Genomic DNA, 18,386 nt, shown 5'->3' with positions numbered 1-18,386 from the left:
TAATTAATTTTACATAATCTTTGCTTATTTGATGGCAGTGAAATAAGGCGTTTTTTAAAGCTGCACCATCTTTCGGATCACCAACTTAAGTCCATATTTACTGCCACAGACCCTGCAATCAATGTCTGAGGCCCTTCTTCATGTGCTCCTCCAAGAGAGGTCCAGATAGTGGCCACACGAGAGCGGGCCCTTTTCTGCAGTGGCTCCCTATTTGTGGAATGCTATCCTCAGGAAGGCTAGCCTGGTGCCTTCATTACATATCTTTAAGCGCCAGGCAAAAACATTACTCTTTTCCCAGGCCTTTGGCTAATTATACAATTTATGGCTTTTTAAACTGTATGTGGGGCATGGGAGGGGGGTGTTATTGTTTCCGTTTGCTATTATGGTATGTAATTTTGTAAACTACCTTGTGATCCTTAGATGAAGGACGGTATAGAAATTGAATAAGAATAATTCTGAAATTATTACTTCAAAAGTGAAGTGCATGGATGCCATGTTGCCCTCACTTGCTATTTACGTATTTAGCAATAGGTTGGTATTTTTCCTTTATATTTTTGTATTATAGGAACTATGTTTGATCCGCTTCCATCCTGCAACAGAAGAGGAGGTGCCTTCCTACATTTCTCTGTACTCCTATTTTAGCAGTCGTGGCCGATTTGGTGTTGTTGCTAATAACAACAGACATGTCAAGGACCTCTATTTGATTCCTCTCAGTGCAAAGGATCCTATTCCATCCAAACTTTTACCCTTTGAGGGACCAGGTAAGCAATGAATTGTAGGAAACCCAACTACTTCTGCCCTTCTATGTTACAACTATAAATACCATACCAGACATCATTCATAACACACACTTCAGTTGGATAAATGTAGAAAGGAAAAGTACTATATACCGGCCGATCGCGGGGTGTCCCTGGTTGATCATGGGATCATGCCCTCCCACCCACCCACCCCCCCAAAATCTCAACAACTTTGATGCTTTCTCAACAAAAGGTCAACAACTCTGGTCACTCCAATGGGTAGATCACTGCCATTTTTTAATAGATTGCAGTCTATTGGAAGTTGGACGTGCCTGCTATATACAAATCATAGTTTGGGAAACGGGGAGACATAACTACAAGAACTTTGATCTTTTAAAAAGGCACAGGGAGGTTAGTTAAGTTTTAAAATATTGGTACGCAACATGACATTGAAATGAGCAGAAGTGGTCAGCATCTTCAAACAGAAGCAAACACAGAAAGCCCACAGAACATCACTGACGTTGAAAGGTAAGATTGTCATTTGCAGACTATATTATAGGTGTGCTTGAACTCCTGCAATCAAAAACTCACAAGATCTCAAGATTTCGGCACTGAGCTCACCCAGTGGTGTGAGGAATGTCCCAAGGAACCCAAGCTTTCATAGCTGAAAGAGACACACATATAAATAAGGAGTAGTTACACACTATTCCATCAGCTGTTTTGACAGTGATAGATTGATTGCTCCAGGGAAGAAAACCACAGTCTCTGTCTTCCCTCCTCCTTGAGGGAATGCTGTTTATCTAAAACAGATTTTAATCAAACAAATACTGCATACTAATTAGTCAGAACTGATTAGAAATAAGGTATAGTTTATTTCAATACTATATTCCTGAGCTTCTGCACTCTTAAGAGGTCATCCTGCTATTTATGTATGTTGTCCTTCTGAATAAATAACCACACAATACTGCACATATGCTTGTAAGGAAATTCTCTTCAGCTCCAGGATAAATCGCAAGAAATTTCCATTTTGACTGGGGGGAAAAAGACTTTCATCCAGTCTCTATAGTTTGTGGCAAACAACTGGGAAGGGGAGAGGAAATTGAGGTTTTCTCCTTTTTTATCTAAAGTAGTATTTCTTGTAACTTTGAATCTTGAACTTCAACCCCTTTCCATTGTGTGCATGCACACGAAAGCTCATACCAAAATAAAAACTTAGTTGGTCTTTAAGGTGCTACTGAAGGAATTTTTTTATTTTGCTTCGACTCAGACCAACACGGCTACCTACCTGTAACCCTTTCCATTTGTGTATATTGCTGAGGATTCTCAGGAAAAGTCTAGGGCACATCCTCAGTTTACAGGCCTGTTAGGCATAGCTGTCAGCCTGCCGGAACTGAGATTACAATTTCGAAGTTGTAACAAATCTGGCACTTTCCCACAACTGTGCATTTCAGGGTAAGCTTGGTTATGGCAAACTAACTTCCTTGAAAGAGTACCAGTCATTTAAGGAACTCCTCATAAGCTTTTGTTAAACCTAAGCATCCCTAGAGTGCAGTTTGAAAACCTTACTAACATAGGACACACTCTAAAATCCTATAAACAACGAACCTTATTTCAAACTACTTGAAGCTGAAAAAAGAACCACTATTTCAAAATATGGACTGCCTGAAGCATTTTTTCAGATTCCACTTTGCTTTTAATTCTGAAGGCCTAGTTAAATGTTTAGGGGAAGAGAAGTCTTTTAATAGGGTTGTGACAACTCAGAAGGCATGTGAAATTTGTTTGAAAGCACCCCCATCATAATCCTCCTTGATGACAGCATACACATATTATTATTATTTTTAAAAAATAGAGGATACAGTCCAAATCATAATTTCCTATGTGTGTTTTGAGGTGAGTCATATACATTAAGCCTATTAGAATCTTTTCGGATAAGTTGTCTCAGTTCTAGGTATATGCGGACATGTACGGGGAGAGGTATAAAATCTGCTATCCATATATTTTAATGAAATTTACTGCTCTTATTACATGATCTTAATAAAATGTATTTTGTGCAAAGTGGTCATTGTCTCTTTCAATTCAGATGTTTTAGTGGCTGTAACTATGTATTGGACTCGGTCTAGTTAGTAAAATAAGTCTCTATAGTGACACCTGCTAGGCTGCTAAAAATGTTATTCACACACATAATTGAGACATATATATTCTGTATCACAGGATCAATTCTGGGTTTCAGACTGTTGCTTTACCAGGCTAGGACAAAATATTTTAACAAAACAAATATCCTAAAGTATTTCGGTATTATTTGGTATCAGTTATTCAGTAGAGCTTGCTCTGATATGTTTAAGATAGAGACTACAATATCCTTGAAAATATAATCCTCTACATATCTACTTAGAAGTAAATCCTATTAAATTTCATAGGACTTACCTAGGTCTAAGTTTGGTTTACTTTTTATTTTATGAGACAGAGGTTGTACGTGAAATGGTTGTGACATACCTAGTGGTGATCATAAATAGTAGAGCTGGAGTACATCATGTGAATTCCTCTTCTGTGCCTGGACTGTGCTGCATGGCAGACTTCTGTTCCACAAGAAATCACTTCAGCTGATGTCAAAACCAAGAAAGGAAAAGAAAACATAAGTTGTACTGGAACAGAAACATGTTAATATCACTAAACGTTAGGAGTTAAAAGTTGTAATTAGTTAAATCATTCTATGTTTGGTGAAATAAGCTTCATTGTTACCTGCTTTTTCTTCTCAATTAGTAATGGGGAATGGAAATATGGGAAATGGATCAGAATGGCTGTCCCAGCCCCCACTCCCCGCAAGGAAATCTGCAGTGATATTGATCCAACCTACATGAATTATCACATCTCCTCTATCATCGATCCCATGTGTGTGATTCAGTAGAATGTCCAAGGAGCACTTGGTCTCTTATCTGACTGATTCTTTTCGTACACTGACTAATGCAGGGCAGGGGAGGTGGGATAACCTAGGTGGATCCTTCAAGTATATGGCCCCTTGCCAGCTGCCACAATTACAACAAGCATGCCTTCTTGGAATCAGGTTCTATTCACTAAAAACCTTTTCAGCACTTGCAGACATCTATCCTGAAACTTGATGAAGATTTTCTGTTTTGTTCCACAGACCATTTTGACTTACATATTTTCAAACACTGGCAGTGTCTCATTCCCCCCAAGGAAGTTAGCATGTTCTCCAATCTACAAATGAAATCATTGAGTGGTGGAATCGGGAGTGGATATCTGCAGAACTCATCTCCATACACTATTGAAGCTTGATGTTTCTTTCAGCAAAAGCCAGTGTGGTGTAGTGGTTAAGAGCGGTAGACTCGTAATCTGGGGAACTGGGTTCGCGTCTCCGCTCCTCCACATGCAGCTGCTGGGTGACCTTGGGCTAGTCACACTTCTTTGAAGTCTCTCAGCCCCACCCACCTCACAGGGTGTCTGTTGTGGGGGAGGAATGTTAGCTGCTTTGAGACTCCGGGTAGTGATAAAGCGGGATATCAAATCCAAACTCTTCTAATATTTTAATCAATAGGTATTCCCTAGCCCAAAGCTAAAAGAATATTTAAAGAAGAATATTGAGTATCTTAGTAATTGGAAGGAGGATCTGTGAAAAAGCACCACTTGTACCTTTGATACATTATTTATAATACAATACTTTGTACAGTCCGGATCATCAACATGGGACTCTCAGGTGCACATGTGCCTACAAGAGCCTTTCCTGCTTTTGGAATTAAGACTTGAAGAAAGCATTCAATTCTGGTCTACAGAATAGGTTCCTGTGCGTGTTTGGCTGCGCTCGCTCTCTCTCTCTCCCTCTCTCTCTCTCTCTCTCTCTCTTGTGTGTGTGTATTCCCCACAACTTTTCCAATATGCACATTGCCCACTGGCCCAAAATGATTGGTGACTCTGAAGAGGAGCAATATTTACAGGGCACCACACCCTTCCCACAGCCTTATTTTTTTAAACTGAAATTCATTTTCTGCTTTCCTCAAAGGCAACTATAATAATTATACTGCTTGCTAGATAGCTGGCACTTGTTGGTCAGGCTGAGCACAACTAACATTGAGGGATTGTGTAAACCAGTCTTAGTACTGCTGCCAATTCCAGTTATGAATAAGGGACATTTTTGAGGTTCAGGTAAAGAAGGCTGTAAAAAAATATCACTGAAGTAGCCCTACAGCTGCTTAATGAGCAGCACTGGTTTGCACATACAGCAGTGACAAATCTTTTATGAAATCTTACTTCATAAAAATTCTTGGTTTTATGTCAAGAAATAAGCGTTCAGGGCTTTTTAAAAGTTTATGGGAGTGATGACATGAATGTCTTAATTTCTTAGAAACAGTAAACCTCCATATACTTACCTGAATTCATATTATGGGAAGCAGCAACTAGACAGGAATTGCTAAGTTTCCTTTAGGGGTCATATTTTTAATATAGTTTACATTTTTTCCTCATACTCATATTCAGATCAATCTAGGAATATAATATACAGTAAACAATACTACAGTGGTACCTCTGGTTAAGAACTTAATTTGTTCTGGAGGTCTGTTCTTAATCTGAAATTGTTCTTAACCTGAAGCACCACTTTAGCTAATGGGGCTTCTGCTGCTGCCGCGCCGCCAGAGCACAATTTCTGTTCTCATCCTGAAGCAAAGTTCTTAACCTGAGGTACTATTTCTGGGTTAGCGGAGTTTTTAACCTGAAGCGTTTGTAACCCGAGGTACCACTGTAGTTTTTTTTTAAAGGACTAGCTTTTTAAAAACTCAATATTTTTAACCTTCCTCCAGAAACAAATGTTGGTACACTCATTTTTTTAACTAGGCTCTTATAAGAACCTAAGATGCACCTGCTGAATCAGGCCATTGGCCCATCTAGACCAGCATGTTCTCAATGGGGCCAACCAAATGCCTGTGGGGTGTTTGCAAACTAGACCATGAACACAACAGCATTGTGCCCACCTTAGATCCCCAGGAACTGGTATTTAGAGCCATAATGCCTCTTGACTGGAGGTAGAACAGAGCCATTGAGGCATGTAGCAGCCATTCTTTAATAAATAAATGGACTTACAAGGTTACTCATTATGCCTCCACAAAGAGTATAGTCTCTTTGCCACATTATCCTCAATAGTCATTGCTTGTAACCTGACTTGCTTCATGTTTCCATTATCCACAGGGTCTAAACAGCCACTCAGAAGCTGCTTTCTTAAGTAGTGGTTTTAAGTTTTATAGGGTTTGTATGCTGGTTTATAAAACATTTCTGCCCACCCTTTCTAAATTAACTAGGTTAGTTACTTATAACCCATTATTTAATACTTCTTAGCTGTGCACAAGAAGTTATAGTTAACTAATGCAAAATCATTTTTATTTCCATGTAACTTCTCACCTACGTCCCCATTAGTGCTCTTGGTTTTAAACTGGGTTGGCCACCTTGAGGGCAATAAAAGTATATATAGTTGAACCCAGTAAGCCTAGCTCAACACTACACAACACTTTTTAATGCCAGCATTACAGTAGAACTGCTCAGAGTATCAAAAAAGTGATGGAAGGAGAAAACAGGGCTTGACGGAAATGTAGGTGGATTGTTCTGAGAACAAAGTTTATGTGGAGTACCACAGATCTTTGTAAGATTAATAGGTAAAAGCTGATCAAATTGTCCATGAAAGAGATTAGGCACAATTCTCTGCATGGTCACTCAGAAGTATGCCCAATGAGTTCAATGGGAATTACTCCCAGGTAATGGCGTAAAGGACTGGAAGATAAATTAAAGGGATGCAAATGACAGCTTCCTTCAGAATTACAAACTAATTTTTTTAAAGGTCAGAATAAACATTTTTCACAACCAGGTTTTTTTTAATGTGGAGTTATTAGTTATGATCATTCTACATTTATTCTTTGCTGCTCTAAAACATTTTGTCTTCTAAAAGTAATTTCCTATTTCATGCAATACATTTGTTAAGTTGTTGGTTTTTATCCTTATTCAGCACTTTCTGAGCACATGCTACATTTTAAGCAGCCAAACAATTTATACTTTTCAACTGAAATGCCAACTTCATTTTAAGAGAAACAAAGTGAAGTTTTTTCGTATTAAATATATTTAGGGCAACTTAAGTTAATAAACATATCAGTGTTAAGATCATTATTAGTACTTCAGCTTTACTTCAAGATCACACACAAAGGAGAATTGAACACAACCAACTAAAACAAGAAAATCAAAGTAATGCATTGGCTGTCAAAATGTACAGTAGTAGCCACTCCAGTAATTATAGCTGTACTTTATTTACTGTGGTAGGCATCTGATGGGCTACATCACTGGGATTGCTAGATGAAAGTATTGGATATAATGCAGAACTAAGATATAAAAAGACTACAAATTTGGAAACAATGCATCAGTTGAATATTGCACTTGCCCTTATCCTTCAAATGATAATACATTTATTGCAAATTGGAAATAAAATTATTCTCAGAAGATGAGATCCTTCATCCTCACTACTTAGCACTCTTCTAATAAATTGAAATAGACTACTTAATATTTGATCTGTTTTACTGTAACCCATTAGGGTGTGAACTATCATGGCATTTAACTATTCTTATGCCTTTAATATTCATATACTCTTAACTATATTCCTGAACGTTTGCACAAGTGGGCAGAATGAACAGTAAAATTGGAGTTAAGAAAAAGCAGTGCATTATCAGACACTGTTGTATGTATAGTAATGTAAAACTTTAGTGCAACCTTATGAAACAGAACCACAGTGGTTTCCAGGGGATTCTTTATTTTACTCATTTTCCATATACTGTATAATAGTATGAATAGTAAAAGCCTAGGTGTATGTATATTCTATTGACCTAGTGATACTAACCTTGTAAGGTTAAATCTCTATTGAAACATTTAACTAAACTGGAAATTGCTGAATTTCTCTCTCAGCAGTCTATTCCATAATTACCTCTGTTCCATTTCTCCTTTGAGTAATTCTGTATTTTCCCCCAAAGTCATTATGCAGTGCTTTGTTAACCATCAACATGACTTACAGAAAGATCAGATGTTTGTATGTCTGCTGAAAGTAGGACTGGCAAAACGGGTGGTAGTAGTGGTGGTGGCATAGCTGCCAAGTTTTCCCTTTTCTCGTGAGGAAGCCTATTCAGCATAAGGGAAAATCCCTTAAAAAAAGGGATAACTTGGCAGCTATGGGTGGTGGTGGTGGTGGTGGTGGTAATAACAACAACAACAACAACAACAATACCCTACTCATCTAGCTGTTGATTTGTTAATTATTTGGAAATTATAAAAATGCACAATTTTCTATTACCCTCTGTTAATTTATATAGTTACTTATGGAATCCTAAATTTGAGGATTCCACAAGTAACATAATAATAAAGAGCCACTCTTTATTAAGGCTCTAATCAGTCTCCAAAAGGTTAATTGGTTAAAAAATACAGCAGCCAAATTACTGGGGTTCCATTTAGAACTCATGTTACCCTGAGTCAGGGTGCTCATGCTAGTGTTTAAAGCCCTCAACCACAAGTCCCAGTGTCTAAAGCACCTTATTTCCTACAGACCCTCTTGGGTGTTAAGATCAGCAGAGAGGGCCCTCTTGATAGTTCCGCCACCCTGGGTGGTGATGGCCTGGGAGAGGGCACTATGCGGCAGCTGCTAAGTTACATAATTCCTTCTGCACAGAGATGCATGGAGCACCTTTTTAAAACGTATTTTCTGGTGCATGCTGAAGACACACCTCTTTAACCCTGGCTTTGACACCTGAGATATATATTTTTGGCAAAATAAAAAAATTCCTTCAGTAGCACCTTAAAAAAATTTTTATTTTTTTTATTTTGCTTCGACTCAGACCAACACGGCTACCTACCTGTAACTAGAAGTATATTTTTGGGTCCCTGTTATTTTGATTGTATTTGTTTTAAACTGATATTAATATTGTGCATTACATTGCTGTAACCTGCCATGTGACCTTGTGGGATGGATGATAAACAAATTAATAATGCACGCTCACCTGGGAGTAAGTACCATTGGACTTAATGGGACTTACTTGTGGGTAGGGATAGGATTGTACTGCTAGGGTTGTGCTTATCTGCAAGCAGTCTTGAGTATCTGGCTGGGGGAAAGTTAGGATGGTGATAACAACATCATCATCATCATCAAGTGACAATTACCAGTTTTACAACATAAAAGCATATATTGGTTTCTCAGTAATATTGATAAGAAAATACAGTTTTTGACTTAGTTACAGTCTGATAGTTACTTTAATGTGCTGTTTTCCACTAAGTTATGATTATTACATTCATTAATAGAGTATGCATAGTGTTCTGTAACATTTTTCGCAATGTTTGTTACAAATCTTAGCAATGACTGACTTCAAATTTAAATTAAAAACAAAACAAAACATTTCTTACATGAAATCTTGTTTTGTCTTACAGGCCTTGAATCAGCACGTCCAAACTTAATTCTTGGATTAGTAATTTGTCAGAAAACTAAGCGACCTGCAGCTGTACTGGAAACTGAAAAGATGGAAGAAAAGAAAAGCAGGATTCAGTTGCAGGAAGAAACTGAAGTATCTGCGTACCCTAAAGGCAATATGGCTTCTCAGCAAGAGAAAAAACCTTCAAAATTCTCTCTCTATACTGGAGAAACAATTGTCAGTACAACACCACCTGGATCTCCACCACCTCCACCCCCAGAGCCACCTTCTGTGTTAAAAATATTGTCATCAATTAAAGCTGGAAGCTCAGCCACTGTTGCACAATCAAGTGCTTCTGTGTTGGGAATTAACACAGCTACTGCATCTTCTACTGCTTCCTTATCTTCAAAATCAGCCACACCACTTGATCACATCCTGCAAACTCTTTTTGGGAAAAAGAAATCTTTTGATCCTGTTTCCAAGGATTCTGAAGGTGCTCAGACTGAAATGCAAACTGTTGTTGAGGAAGGACTACCAACAGCTCCCATACTTGATCCCATTGTGCAGCAATTTGGGCAAATGTCAAAAGATAAAGCTATAGAAGAAGAGGAAGATGACAGGCCTTATGATCCTGAGGAAGAGTATGCTCCACAGAAAGCTTTTGAAATGCAAAGTTGTGAAAGTGGTCTTCAAAAAAGTTTTGAAACTTCAGAGCAAGAAGATGAAGCCTATGATCCAGAAGATGAAACTATCTTAGAAGAGGCAACAGTTACTGTTGATGATTTGCCTAATAAAATGTTTTCGGAATCTAAAAGCCACTCCTTGACAGCATCTACTCCATTTGTGCCCGATATATCTGCTCCACCATCTTTGGTAGAGCAACAGAAAATGTTAGAAGAATTAAACAAACAAATAGAAGAACAGAAAAGACAACTGGAAGAACAAGAAGAAGCCCTCAGGCAACAACGAGCAGCTGTTGGTGTATCAATGGCTCATTTTTCAGTTTCTGATGCTTTGATGTCACCACCTCCGAAATCATCTCTAGCAAAAAATGAGCTATTCCAACATGAAAAACAAACTACTGAAAAATCTGAATTGCCTACATCCACAAGTCAAACTCAATTGTTAAATCAGGGAAGTGATCCTAGACAAAGTAGAGATCCCAGACAAGCTAGAAGGATTCTAACAGAGTTTAATGAAAGTACTGACTGTAATGTAAAGCAGCATGTTATAGAATCGCCTACAGTACAAATTCCTCCACCCAGCTATGCAGCTCCATTGCAAACTGCACTTGACAAAGCAGATAAAACATTGATTTCTGTCCCTCATCCTAGTCATAAAGATACATGGGTTACTAGTGAAAAAGTTTCTGTTATGTCTGAACAAGATGTGCCCACTATCAACCCTGAAAATACCCCACAGGTTTACCAGGAAACTGTAAATAAACCAGCTTCTATTGAAACATCTACAACTGCACCTGTTCGTAAAGTACTGCTACCCACCCCTGTCAATCCATGTTTCCTCCCTACTTTCTCTTCACCTAACAGTGTTCAGACTGTAGCTTGGTCAAATGAATCGCAGGAGAAAAATGCTCCAGGGATAGCAAGGGACACTTTTCCAAGCCCAGTGTTCACATCTCAGGAGAAAGCTCCTGGTCATTTTGAAACAGAAAGAGGTCCATCACATTATGAAGACCAAAGAAATCCACAACCTTGCCACTTTTATGAACAAATGGAGTCACCCAAAATTAAAACTGATGAAGAAAGAGGTGGGCCCCCATTTTCTTCTCTTGGACACAAAAGCGGTCCTCCATTAATGAGTGGTGCTCCAGATTTCCATGGACAGAGGGGTCTATCACAACAGTTTACTGAAGGGCATAATCCTCCACCAAATAATGATGGACAAAGAGGGCCTCCACCCAACAGGTTTGGAGCCCCAAGAGCACCCATCCCTTCCTTATTTTCTGCACAGCATGGACCACCACCACCACCACATTTTGGTGATAATAGGGGTCCATCACCATTTCCTGATGGGCCAAGAGAAATTGCACCTTCTCAATTTGAAGATCATAGGGAACCTCACATGGAACACAGGGATTCCCAACATGCAGACCCCCAATATCATGAGATGAGTGGTGGTCCTGGACAATTTGAAGGACCTGAGCCTCCGCAGTATATGGGAAATAGAGGACCTTCACCCTTTCCTTTCGGGAACCCAAGAAGGCCGCCTCCAAATCAATTTAAAGGTCAAAGAGGAGGCCCGTCACCTCAGTTTGGAGGGCCAAGAGGTCCATCACCTAATCATTTTGGTGGTTCAAGGGGTCCTCCTCCAAATCAGTTTGAAGGACAAAGAGGACCTGCTCCAAGTCACATGCCAGGACCAAGAGGACTTCTGCCACCACCATTTGAAGAACGGAGAGGGAGCCCACCACCCAGATTTCCAAATCAGAGAGGTCCAGCACCACATCAGTTTGGAGGACCAAGGGGACCTGCACCTGGTCCATTTCCAGAAAAAAATGAACCTCCCCCAAATAGACATAACTTTCCAGGACAATCTCAGCAAGGTATGAAACCAAGCCCCAGACCACTCTTGGATCTTCCAAGTCATCCACCTCAGCACAGGAAAGAGATGTGGGATGAAACTGGACCACCTGCCTCCCATCCTAATACTTCAGGGCAGGGTTCTGAGACAGAAGCACAGTGGTCAGCATCTGATTTTCGAGATGGCCGAAGTAATGACTATAGAGCTCAGACTTTTGAAGGGAGACAAAGAGAGAGATTTGAGGGAGGTAATAAGGAAAAAATAGAGCAGTCTGATCAGTCAGATAATCGATCAAATAGAGTAACGGATGATAGACGACGAGATCGTGACCACAACTGGGCTTGGGAAAGGGACCGTGGCAGAAACTGGAATAGGGGGAGAGAAAGGGAATGGGAGAGACATAAAGAAAAAGACTGGGATAAAAACAGAGAGAGAAACTATAACAAAGACAGGGATAGAGATTCAGAACGGGGGAAAGACTGGGAAAGAACCAGAGACAGAGCCAGAACCAGAGATGGAGATACTTACCGAAGACGAGACAGATCAAGAAGCAGAGACCGTGATTATGACAGATTCAGGGACAGAGAAGGAGCTCGAAGTAGAGACAGAGAAAGGGATAGAGAAAGGGACAGAGACCGTGACAAAGACAGAGCAAGAGATCGCAAGGACCGGAGTAAAAGTAAGGAGTGTGATAAGGACTCTAAGCAAGAAAAACAAACTGGTGGCCAAAGGGCATCACATGCAGAAGCTTCTTCCGCTAAGCAGACATAGAAACATAATTATTCTTCAATAATGAGCCACATGAGGAAGAAAAACATGACTCTTTATTACTTGTACATATTGTATATTCTGATTGTTAGGCATAGTTTGGTAAAACCTGTTTCACAAATGAGATTTTGGATTGTAAATGCATATATTCATATATTAAGCAGGTACATGCTGAACTTGCTACATTTTGTTCGCCTCCCCCCCCCCCAGCCTTGGACCATTGCACTGTCTGCTAGACCAGGGGCCTGGGACCAGGGGATCCAATGTTCCATCCACACAGAAAAACTAATGCCTGTAGCATTACAGTTCTAAAATGTTGCTTTTTTCCTACTTATTTTGTCTTTAAATTTCCATTTACAGAAGCAAAAATGGGAACTCTCTTCAATGAGCACATTGCTTTTTATGGATATAAAGTTATGTTTTCCACTAACTTGAAATGTAATTTTATGAAAATTTAAACAATATCTTACAAGCCATACCATTACATCTTTAATATATAGTATTTTGGTGTTTCAGTACAGTGGTTCCTACATTCAAGAGAGCCCAACATTTCTGTCCTGAGCTAATTAATTATGGCAGGGTTTTGTGTATTTAAAGAAAGATTGCTGGGGAGCAGTATTTCTAGCAGCTGGCAGAGTATTTGAATAATAAACATTAAGCTTCTAGGTTCATTATCTTCCTTTTTACATGAGGGCATTTTGAGTTACAGATTTCAACTAAGACAAAAAAAATGAATGCCTGAGTAAGTAACCATATTTCCTATTTAGTTAAAGGTTTTTAATGTTGAATTTGTACAAAAAGTGTAATTGATTAAAAATTAATGACACCTCTATACAAAGCAACTAAGCTTTTAAAACATACTTAATGGAAAACATTTTATAAATGGTTCAAATGACTGAAGAGAGAGTAGTTTGCAGATCTTTGTGCAAAATGAATATGGATAATTTAAGCAGTTTGACTTTCCCAGTGCTCAAAGTAAAATATCCGGACAAGTTGTGTTAAGTACCTTTGAGTCTTACTAATTACAATGGGAGACATTTTAGTATATAATAATTGCCCCATTGAAATATGTGGAGCTTAAAAGTGCTTAAATTAGGCTAGAATACATCCTCAGTCCTGTTCTTGCCACATTCGTGGCTATCTTGATAACATTGGAAATAAATATTTGTGTAAAAAATGGAGTAGTAAAACTGGTACTAACAAATCTGCTTTAAAGAGGAGAGCTTTTCACTGTGAAATAATGCAGTAAACTATTATTTTTCCTGTATCTTTCAAGTTCATAATTCTAAAGAATGCATAGGGGAGGAAATCCTACTAGTTTAACTGGATTATGCACTTACAGTTGAGCAGTTACTTTGATATTTTTATAAACATTTTGCAAATGTAAAAATAGATTCGTAACATTGTTCAGATCTGCATTTCAAGTACACTACTCCCATAAATAAATCACTACAGATTTACACTTTATATTGATACATCTTACACTTTAAACATCAAGGACAAACTGATTTAAACAATGACCTGTATGCAAAACTCTTTTGCAAAAATATTAAAAAGTAAGAGGTATTGTAGAACATAAATATCTACTATGATGTAATTTTTCTATTCAAAATGTTTCTAACTTAGACATATATGAAAATATGCAAAATCAAGTGTTTGTTTAGGTTTACTTGACAGGGGTTTCTGTAAATTGTATTTTATATTTCAGAATATATCACTGTACATTAAATGTGGAACTTCATAGGTTTTTGTTACTGTAAGTCAAATAAACATCTAAAGAAAGCCATTGTATCAAAATTTTCATAGGAACTGATAGCAGAATCTGCCACATTAATCCAAATACACTACTCTAATGTTTCAGTTTCTTTGGATCGTTGATTCCAGAACAGGGTATCTCTATTTTGAGAAGATGCAAGAGGAATGGGTAGCCTTTGCAACCACTAGATGAGCTCTTCAGCCAGAGATCACTTAATAAAACGAGGAATACGTCACTCAAATAGTTTAACAACAACAAAAAAGTATGGTCATTTGGTTGGCTGTTGGCCAAACAGTCCTGTGATAAGATGCTCAGTGCTCTATCTGCATGTCAGTATAGCAGTCATGCCTCTCAGTACTACACTGAACCCAGGTCTTCCCTTGCACTCCTGCAGCAATTGATACAACCCCCAGTGCTCTTTATTGAAAAGATGTTGTTTCTCTACAAAACTGTAGCCATAAAGAATATTTGACCAAGGTACTTCAAACACTCACAAAACAGATACTGTACTAGGAAAGTCTGACCTGGGGGATGGCTGGCATTTGTAAACCTATTATTGAAAGGGTGTGTGTGAAGTGTGTGTGTGTGTGTGTGTGTGTGTGTGTGTGTGTGTGTGTGTGTGATGCAGCAGCCAAAAAAGCCAATGCAATTCTGGGCTGCATCAATAGGAGTATAGCATCTAGATCAAGGGAAGTAATAGTACCACTGTATTCTGCTCTGGTTAGACCTCACCTGGAGTACTGTGTCCAGTTCTGGGCACCACAGTTCAAGAAGGATACTGACAAGCTGGAACGTGTCCAGAAGAGGGCAACCAAAATGGTAAAAGGCCTGGAAACTATGCCTTATGAGGAATGGCTTAGGGAACTGGGTATGTTTAGCCTGGAGAAGAGAAGGTTAAGGGGTGATATGATAGCCATGTTCAAATATATAAAAGGATGTCATATAGAGGAGGGAGAAAGGTTGTTTTCTGCTGCTCCAGAGAAGCGGACACGGAGCAGTGGATTCAAGCTACAAGAAAGAAGATTCCACCTAAACATTAGGAAGAACCTCCTGACAGTAAGAGCTGTTCGACAGTGGAATTTGCTGCCAAGGAGTGGTGGAGTCTCCTCCTTTGGAGGTTCTTAAGCAGAGGCTTGACAGGCATATGTCAGGAATGCTTTGATGGTGTTTCCTGCTTGGCAGGGGGTTGGACTGGATCGCCCTTGTGGTCTCTTCCAACTCTATGATTCTATGAAATGTACCCCTCCCCCATGACCATTGTACTTGTACATTAACAGTAACTGAAATTTGGTACACACATGAGCTATATGCAGAGCTCCAAGTTTAGGCTGAATTTATGTTGAAGGGAATGGGAATATACCACTCACCCTGTCCCTTGAATGTACATGTTCAGTGCAGAAGCTAAAGGGGTGCCCTTCCTTTATTACTGGGGTGTGTGTGAAAATGGGGAGTTTACTTTTGTGAGTCAAATCTTGGCACACAAAAATCTAGATTCCAGTATTCCAGCACAGAGTAAGCCAAACCCTATGGAATATTGCTCTGAATATCTCAGCACATGGTTAAATTGAGCTGGGAAGTGAAGGAGGTGCACCACTGCCTGCCAATAATACTTAGTTTTTAGAGGAAAGGTGGGACACACTGGCATATGATATGGAACTTTGATTACAGAATGCAAACTAAAAAAATTCAGGGGTTTCAAGAGACCCTAAAGTCTGCTCAGAACTGCTGCAGTAATAAAGGAGGCTAAACGCTTCAAACAATTCATCCTGTATTTTTACTCCAAATCTGAGCACCCCCATTTATGCAGCCAGAACAACAGCTGTGCAAAGTGGCAGAGTATGTAGAATGCCAATAGGCTGTTGGGGGGAAAATTGAAAATAAGTGGGAGGAAAAAGGAGATGGGAGTGGCTGGAAAAAAATGGCATGGTCGAATACTCGTAGATCAGGGGTCAGCAAACTTTCAGCAGGGGGCCAGTCTTCTGTCCTTCAGACCTTGTGGGAGGTTGGACTATATTTTGGAGGGGGGGAATTAACAAATTCCTATGCCCCACAAATAACCCAGAGATGCATTTTAAATAAAAGGGCATATTCTACTCATGTAAAACACACTGATTCCTGGACTGTCCGCGGGCTGGATTTAGAAGGCGATTGGGCCGGCCCCCAGGCCTTAGTTTGCCTACCCATGCCATAGGTGCCAACTTCCTGGGTACCCGAGCACCCAGAAATTTTGGTGCCAGGTCCATGCACACCACATTGCACCCATGGTTGCGGGGCCAAGCTGGCACTCCTGTAAGATATGCATGTTCTTCTGTGACAGATTTCAAACATTTTGTTTTCTTGCACAAAAGAGCAATGAAGCATAGCTGACTTGCAGGAATTGGCTAACTCTTATTTAGTAGAAGGGGAATGTAGGATTAAAACAGGCAGCAGAGCTGTTTCACATACATTTATTTATCACTCAGTAAAGCATTGGGATGCAGGTGGCGCTGTGGGTTAAACCACGGAGCCTAGGGCTTGCTGTTCAAATCCCTGCGATGGATCCTGTTGCTCGGTCCCAGCTCCTGCCAACTTAGCAGTTCGAAAGCACGTCAAAGTGCAAGTAGATAAATAGGTACCGCTACAGCGGGAAGGTAAATGGCATTTCCGCGCGCTGCTCTGGTTTCACCAGAAGCAGCTTAGTCATGCTGGCCACATGACCTGGAAGCTGTACTCCGGCTCGCTCGGCCAATAACGCGAGATGAGCACCGCAACCCTAGAGTCGGTCATGACTGGACCTAATGGTCAGGGGACCCTTTACCTTTTTAAAGCATTGAGTGGCAAATTTCCTGCCCGGTAGCCATCACAGTTTGAATGCACCAGGACATTGTAGCAGCTGAAAGTATCGCAAATACATTTTAATAGTAGCAATTCACATATTCACCTGCAAATTGTCAAGTACTGTATTAGGTCTTGCGACACTGCAGCTAGCTAGAACTTACCTTTCCACCCAGACATCGCTATAGCAAACTTTGGTGGTAAAGTATGGAGAGGACTGTCGCCCAAATGGAGTCACCGAGAAACAGCGGAGCTATCCACATACTTGCAGAAGCCACAAAAATCCAGAAGATAAAAAAATCTTCAAAACAGCCCAGTGAGTTAGCCAGCAAAAGAATTTGATGCAGCCGACAGCATTATGTCAGTAATATATTCTATAATACTGTACATGGAAGTCCTTAGAGGAAATTGTGCTTTCTATATATTCATTAACCTTTCTTTTATTTTTGCAAGAACTGTAAAGTTAGGCTAGGAATACCTGAGGGGAAAGGTGATTTCTTTTGGAGATACTTAAGAGAAAAGAATTTAGTTTAAGGAACATTTCCCCAATGTGGAACACTTGCCTCTTCCAGAAGTTTAACATTTTAAAGTAACAAAATGTAAATATAAATGGTAATGCATATATTTATTTAGAAGCGTTTATACTGTATACCACTTAATATTTCAAAACTCTCTAAAGAGTTTGATCTGTTCTTGGCTTTATTCCCAGAGATTCAGGGCCAGCCCAAACTAGCAAAACGAAACCCATTTTTTTTAATACTTAAAGCAATTAAGCAAAACAAAAGTCGTATTTAAATGTGTTATGGTTCAGAGGAGGGTACAATATGTGATTTTTTTTAAAAAACAGTGTATATGTAGCCAGACTTTTGCAAATTAGGGTGTACAATCCCGGGATTTTAATCTCATTTTCTGAACAGATGTGCAAATAATTGTGCAGAAATAAGCAAAACCTGCCTTTGCAATTGGACGCAACGGCATTCATTTTGTTTTTGTTTTTCCCCCAGTGTGTATCCTTGTAGGAAACGCGGAGGATAATTTGTGATTTGATGTGATTTCTATACCGCTTTAATTTATTTTTTGAAAAATCTTTTGTGTTGCCCAATGTGGAGCGGGGTGCTTTGGATCAACGACCATTTACCTATGAGCAAGCCCCGCAGGATTTAGCGGGGCTTACTTCTGAGTAGGCATGGCCTGGATCTAGCCCCTCATGCTTAAGGGATTAGGCCCGCCGAAGCCGACGGGGTAAGAAGCTTCGACTCCCGAACGCCTCACGTCCCTTGGCTTCCAACGGGCCTACTCGAGGGTAGCAGCAGGATTAGAGTCCGGCCTCCAAGTCAA

General features: G+C 39.6%; 1 protein-coding gene across 7 annotated transcripts in view; it reads left to right on the top strand.

Moving 5' to 3' along the window:
- DIDO1 (death inducer-obliterator 1) overlaps positions 1-14,934 on the top strand; it is a 71,814-nt gene extending 56,880 nt beyond the window's left edge. For 3 of the 7 annotated variants that reach the window (XM_035121389.2, XM_035121388.2, XM_060277340.1), the window contains 2 exons: positions 566-761; positions 9,189-14,924. In XM_035121389.2, coding sequence (XP_034977280.2) covers positions 566-761; positions 9,189-12,481 — 3,489 coding nt within the window. In that variant the 3' untranslated portion in view covers positions 12,482-14,924. Of the gene's footprint in view, positions 1-565; positions 6,003-9,188 lie in introns of those variants that run through there. The other 4 variants (XM_060277341.1, XM_035121387.2, XM_035121386.2 and 1 more) reach the window with 4 other exon arrangements.
- The last annotated feature ends 3,452 nt before the right edge of the window (positions 14,935-18,386 follow it).

The sequence above is a fragment of the Zootoca vivipara genome, chromosome 7 (genome assembly GCF_963506605.1).
Source record: "Zootoca vivipara chromosome 7, rZooViv1.1, whole genome shotgun sequence".
NCBI lineage: Eukaryota > Metazoa > Chordata > Lepidosauria > Squamata > Lacertidae > Zootoca > Zootoca vivipara.
Note: the sequence above shows the minus strand (reverse complement) of the source record. Positions and strands in the feature narration are given on the sequence as shown.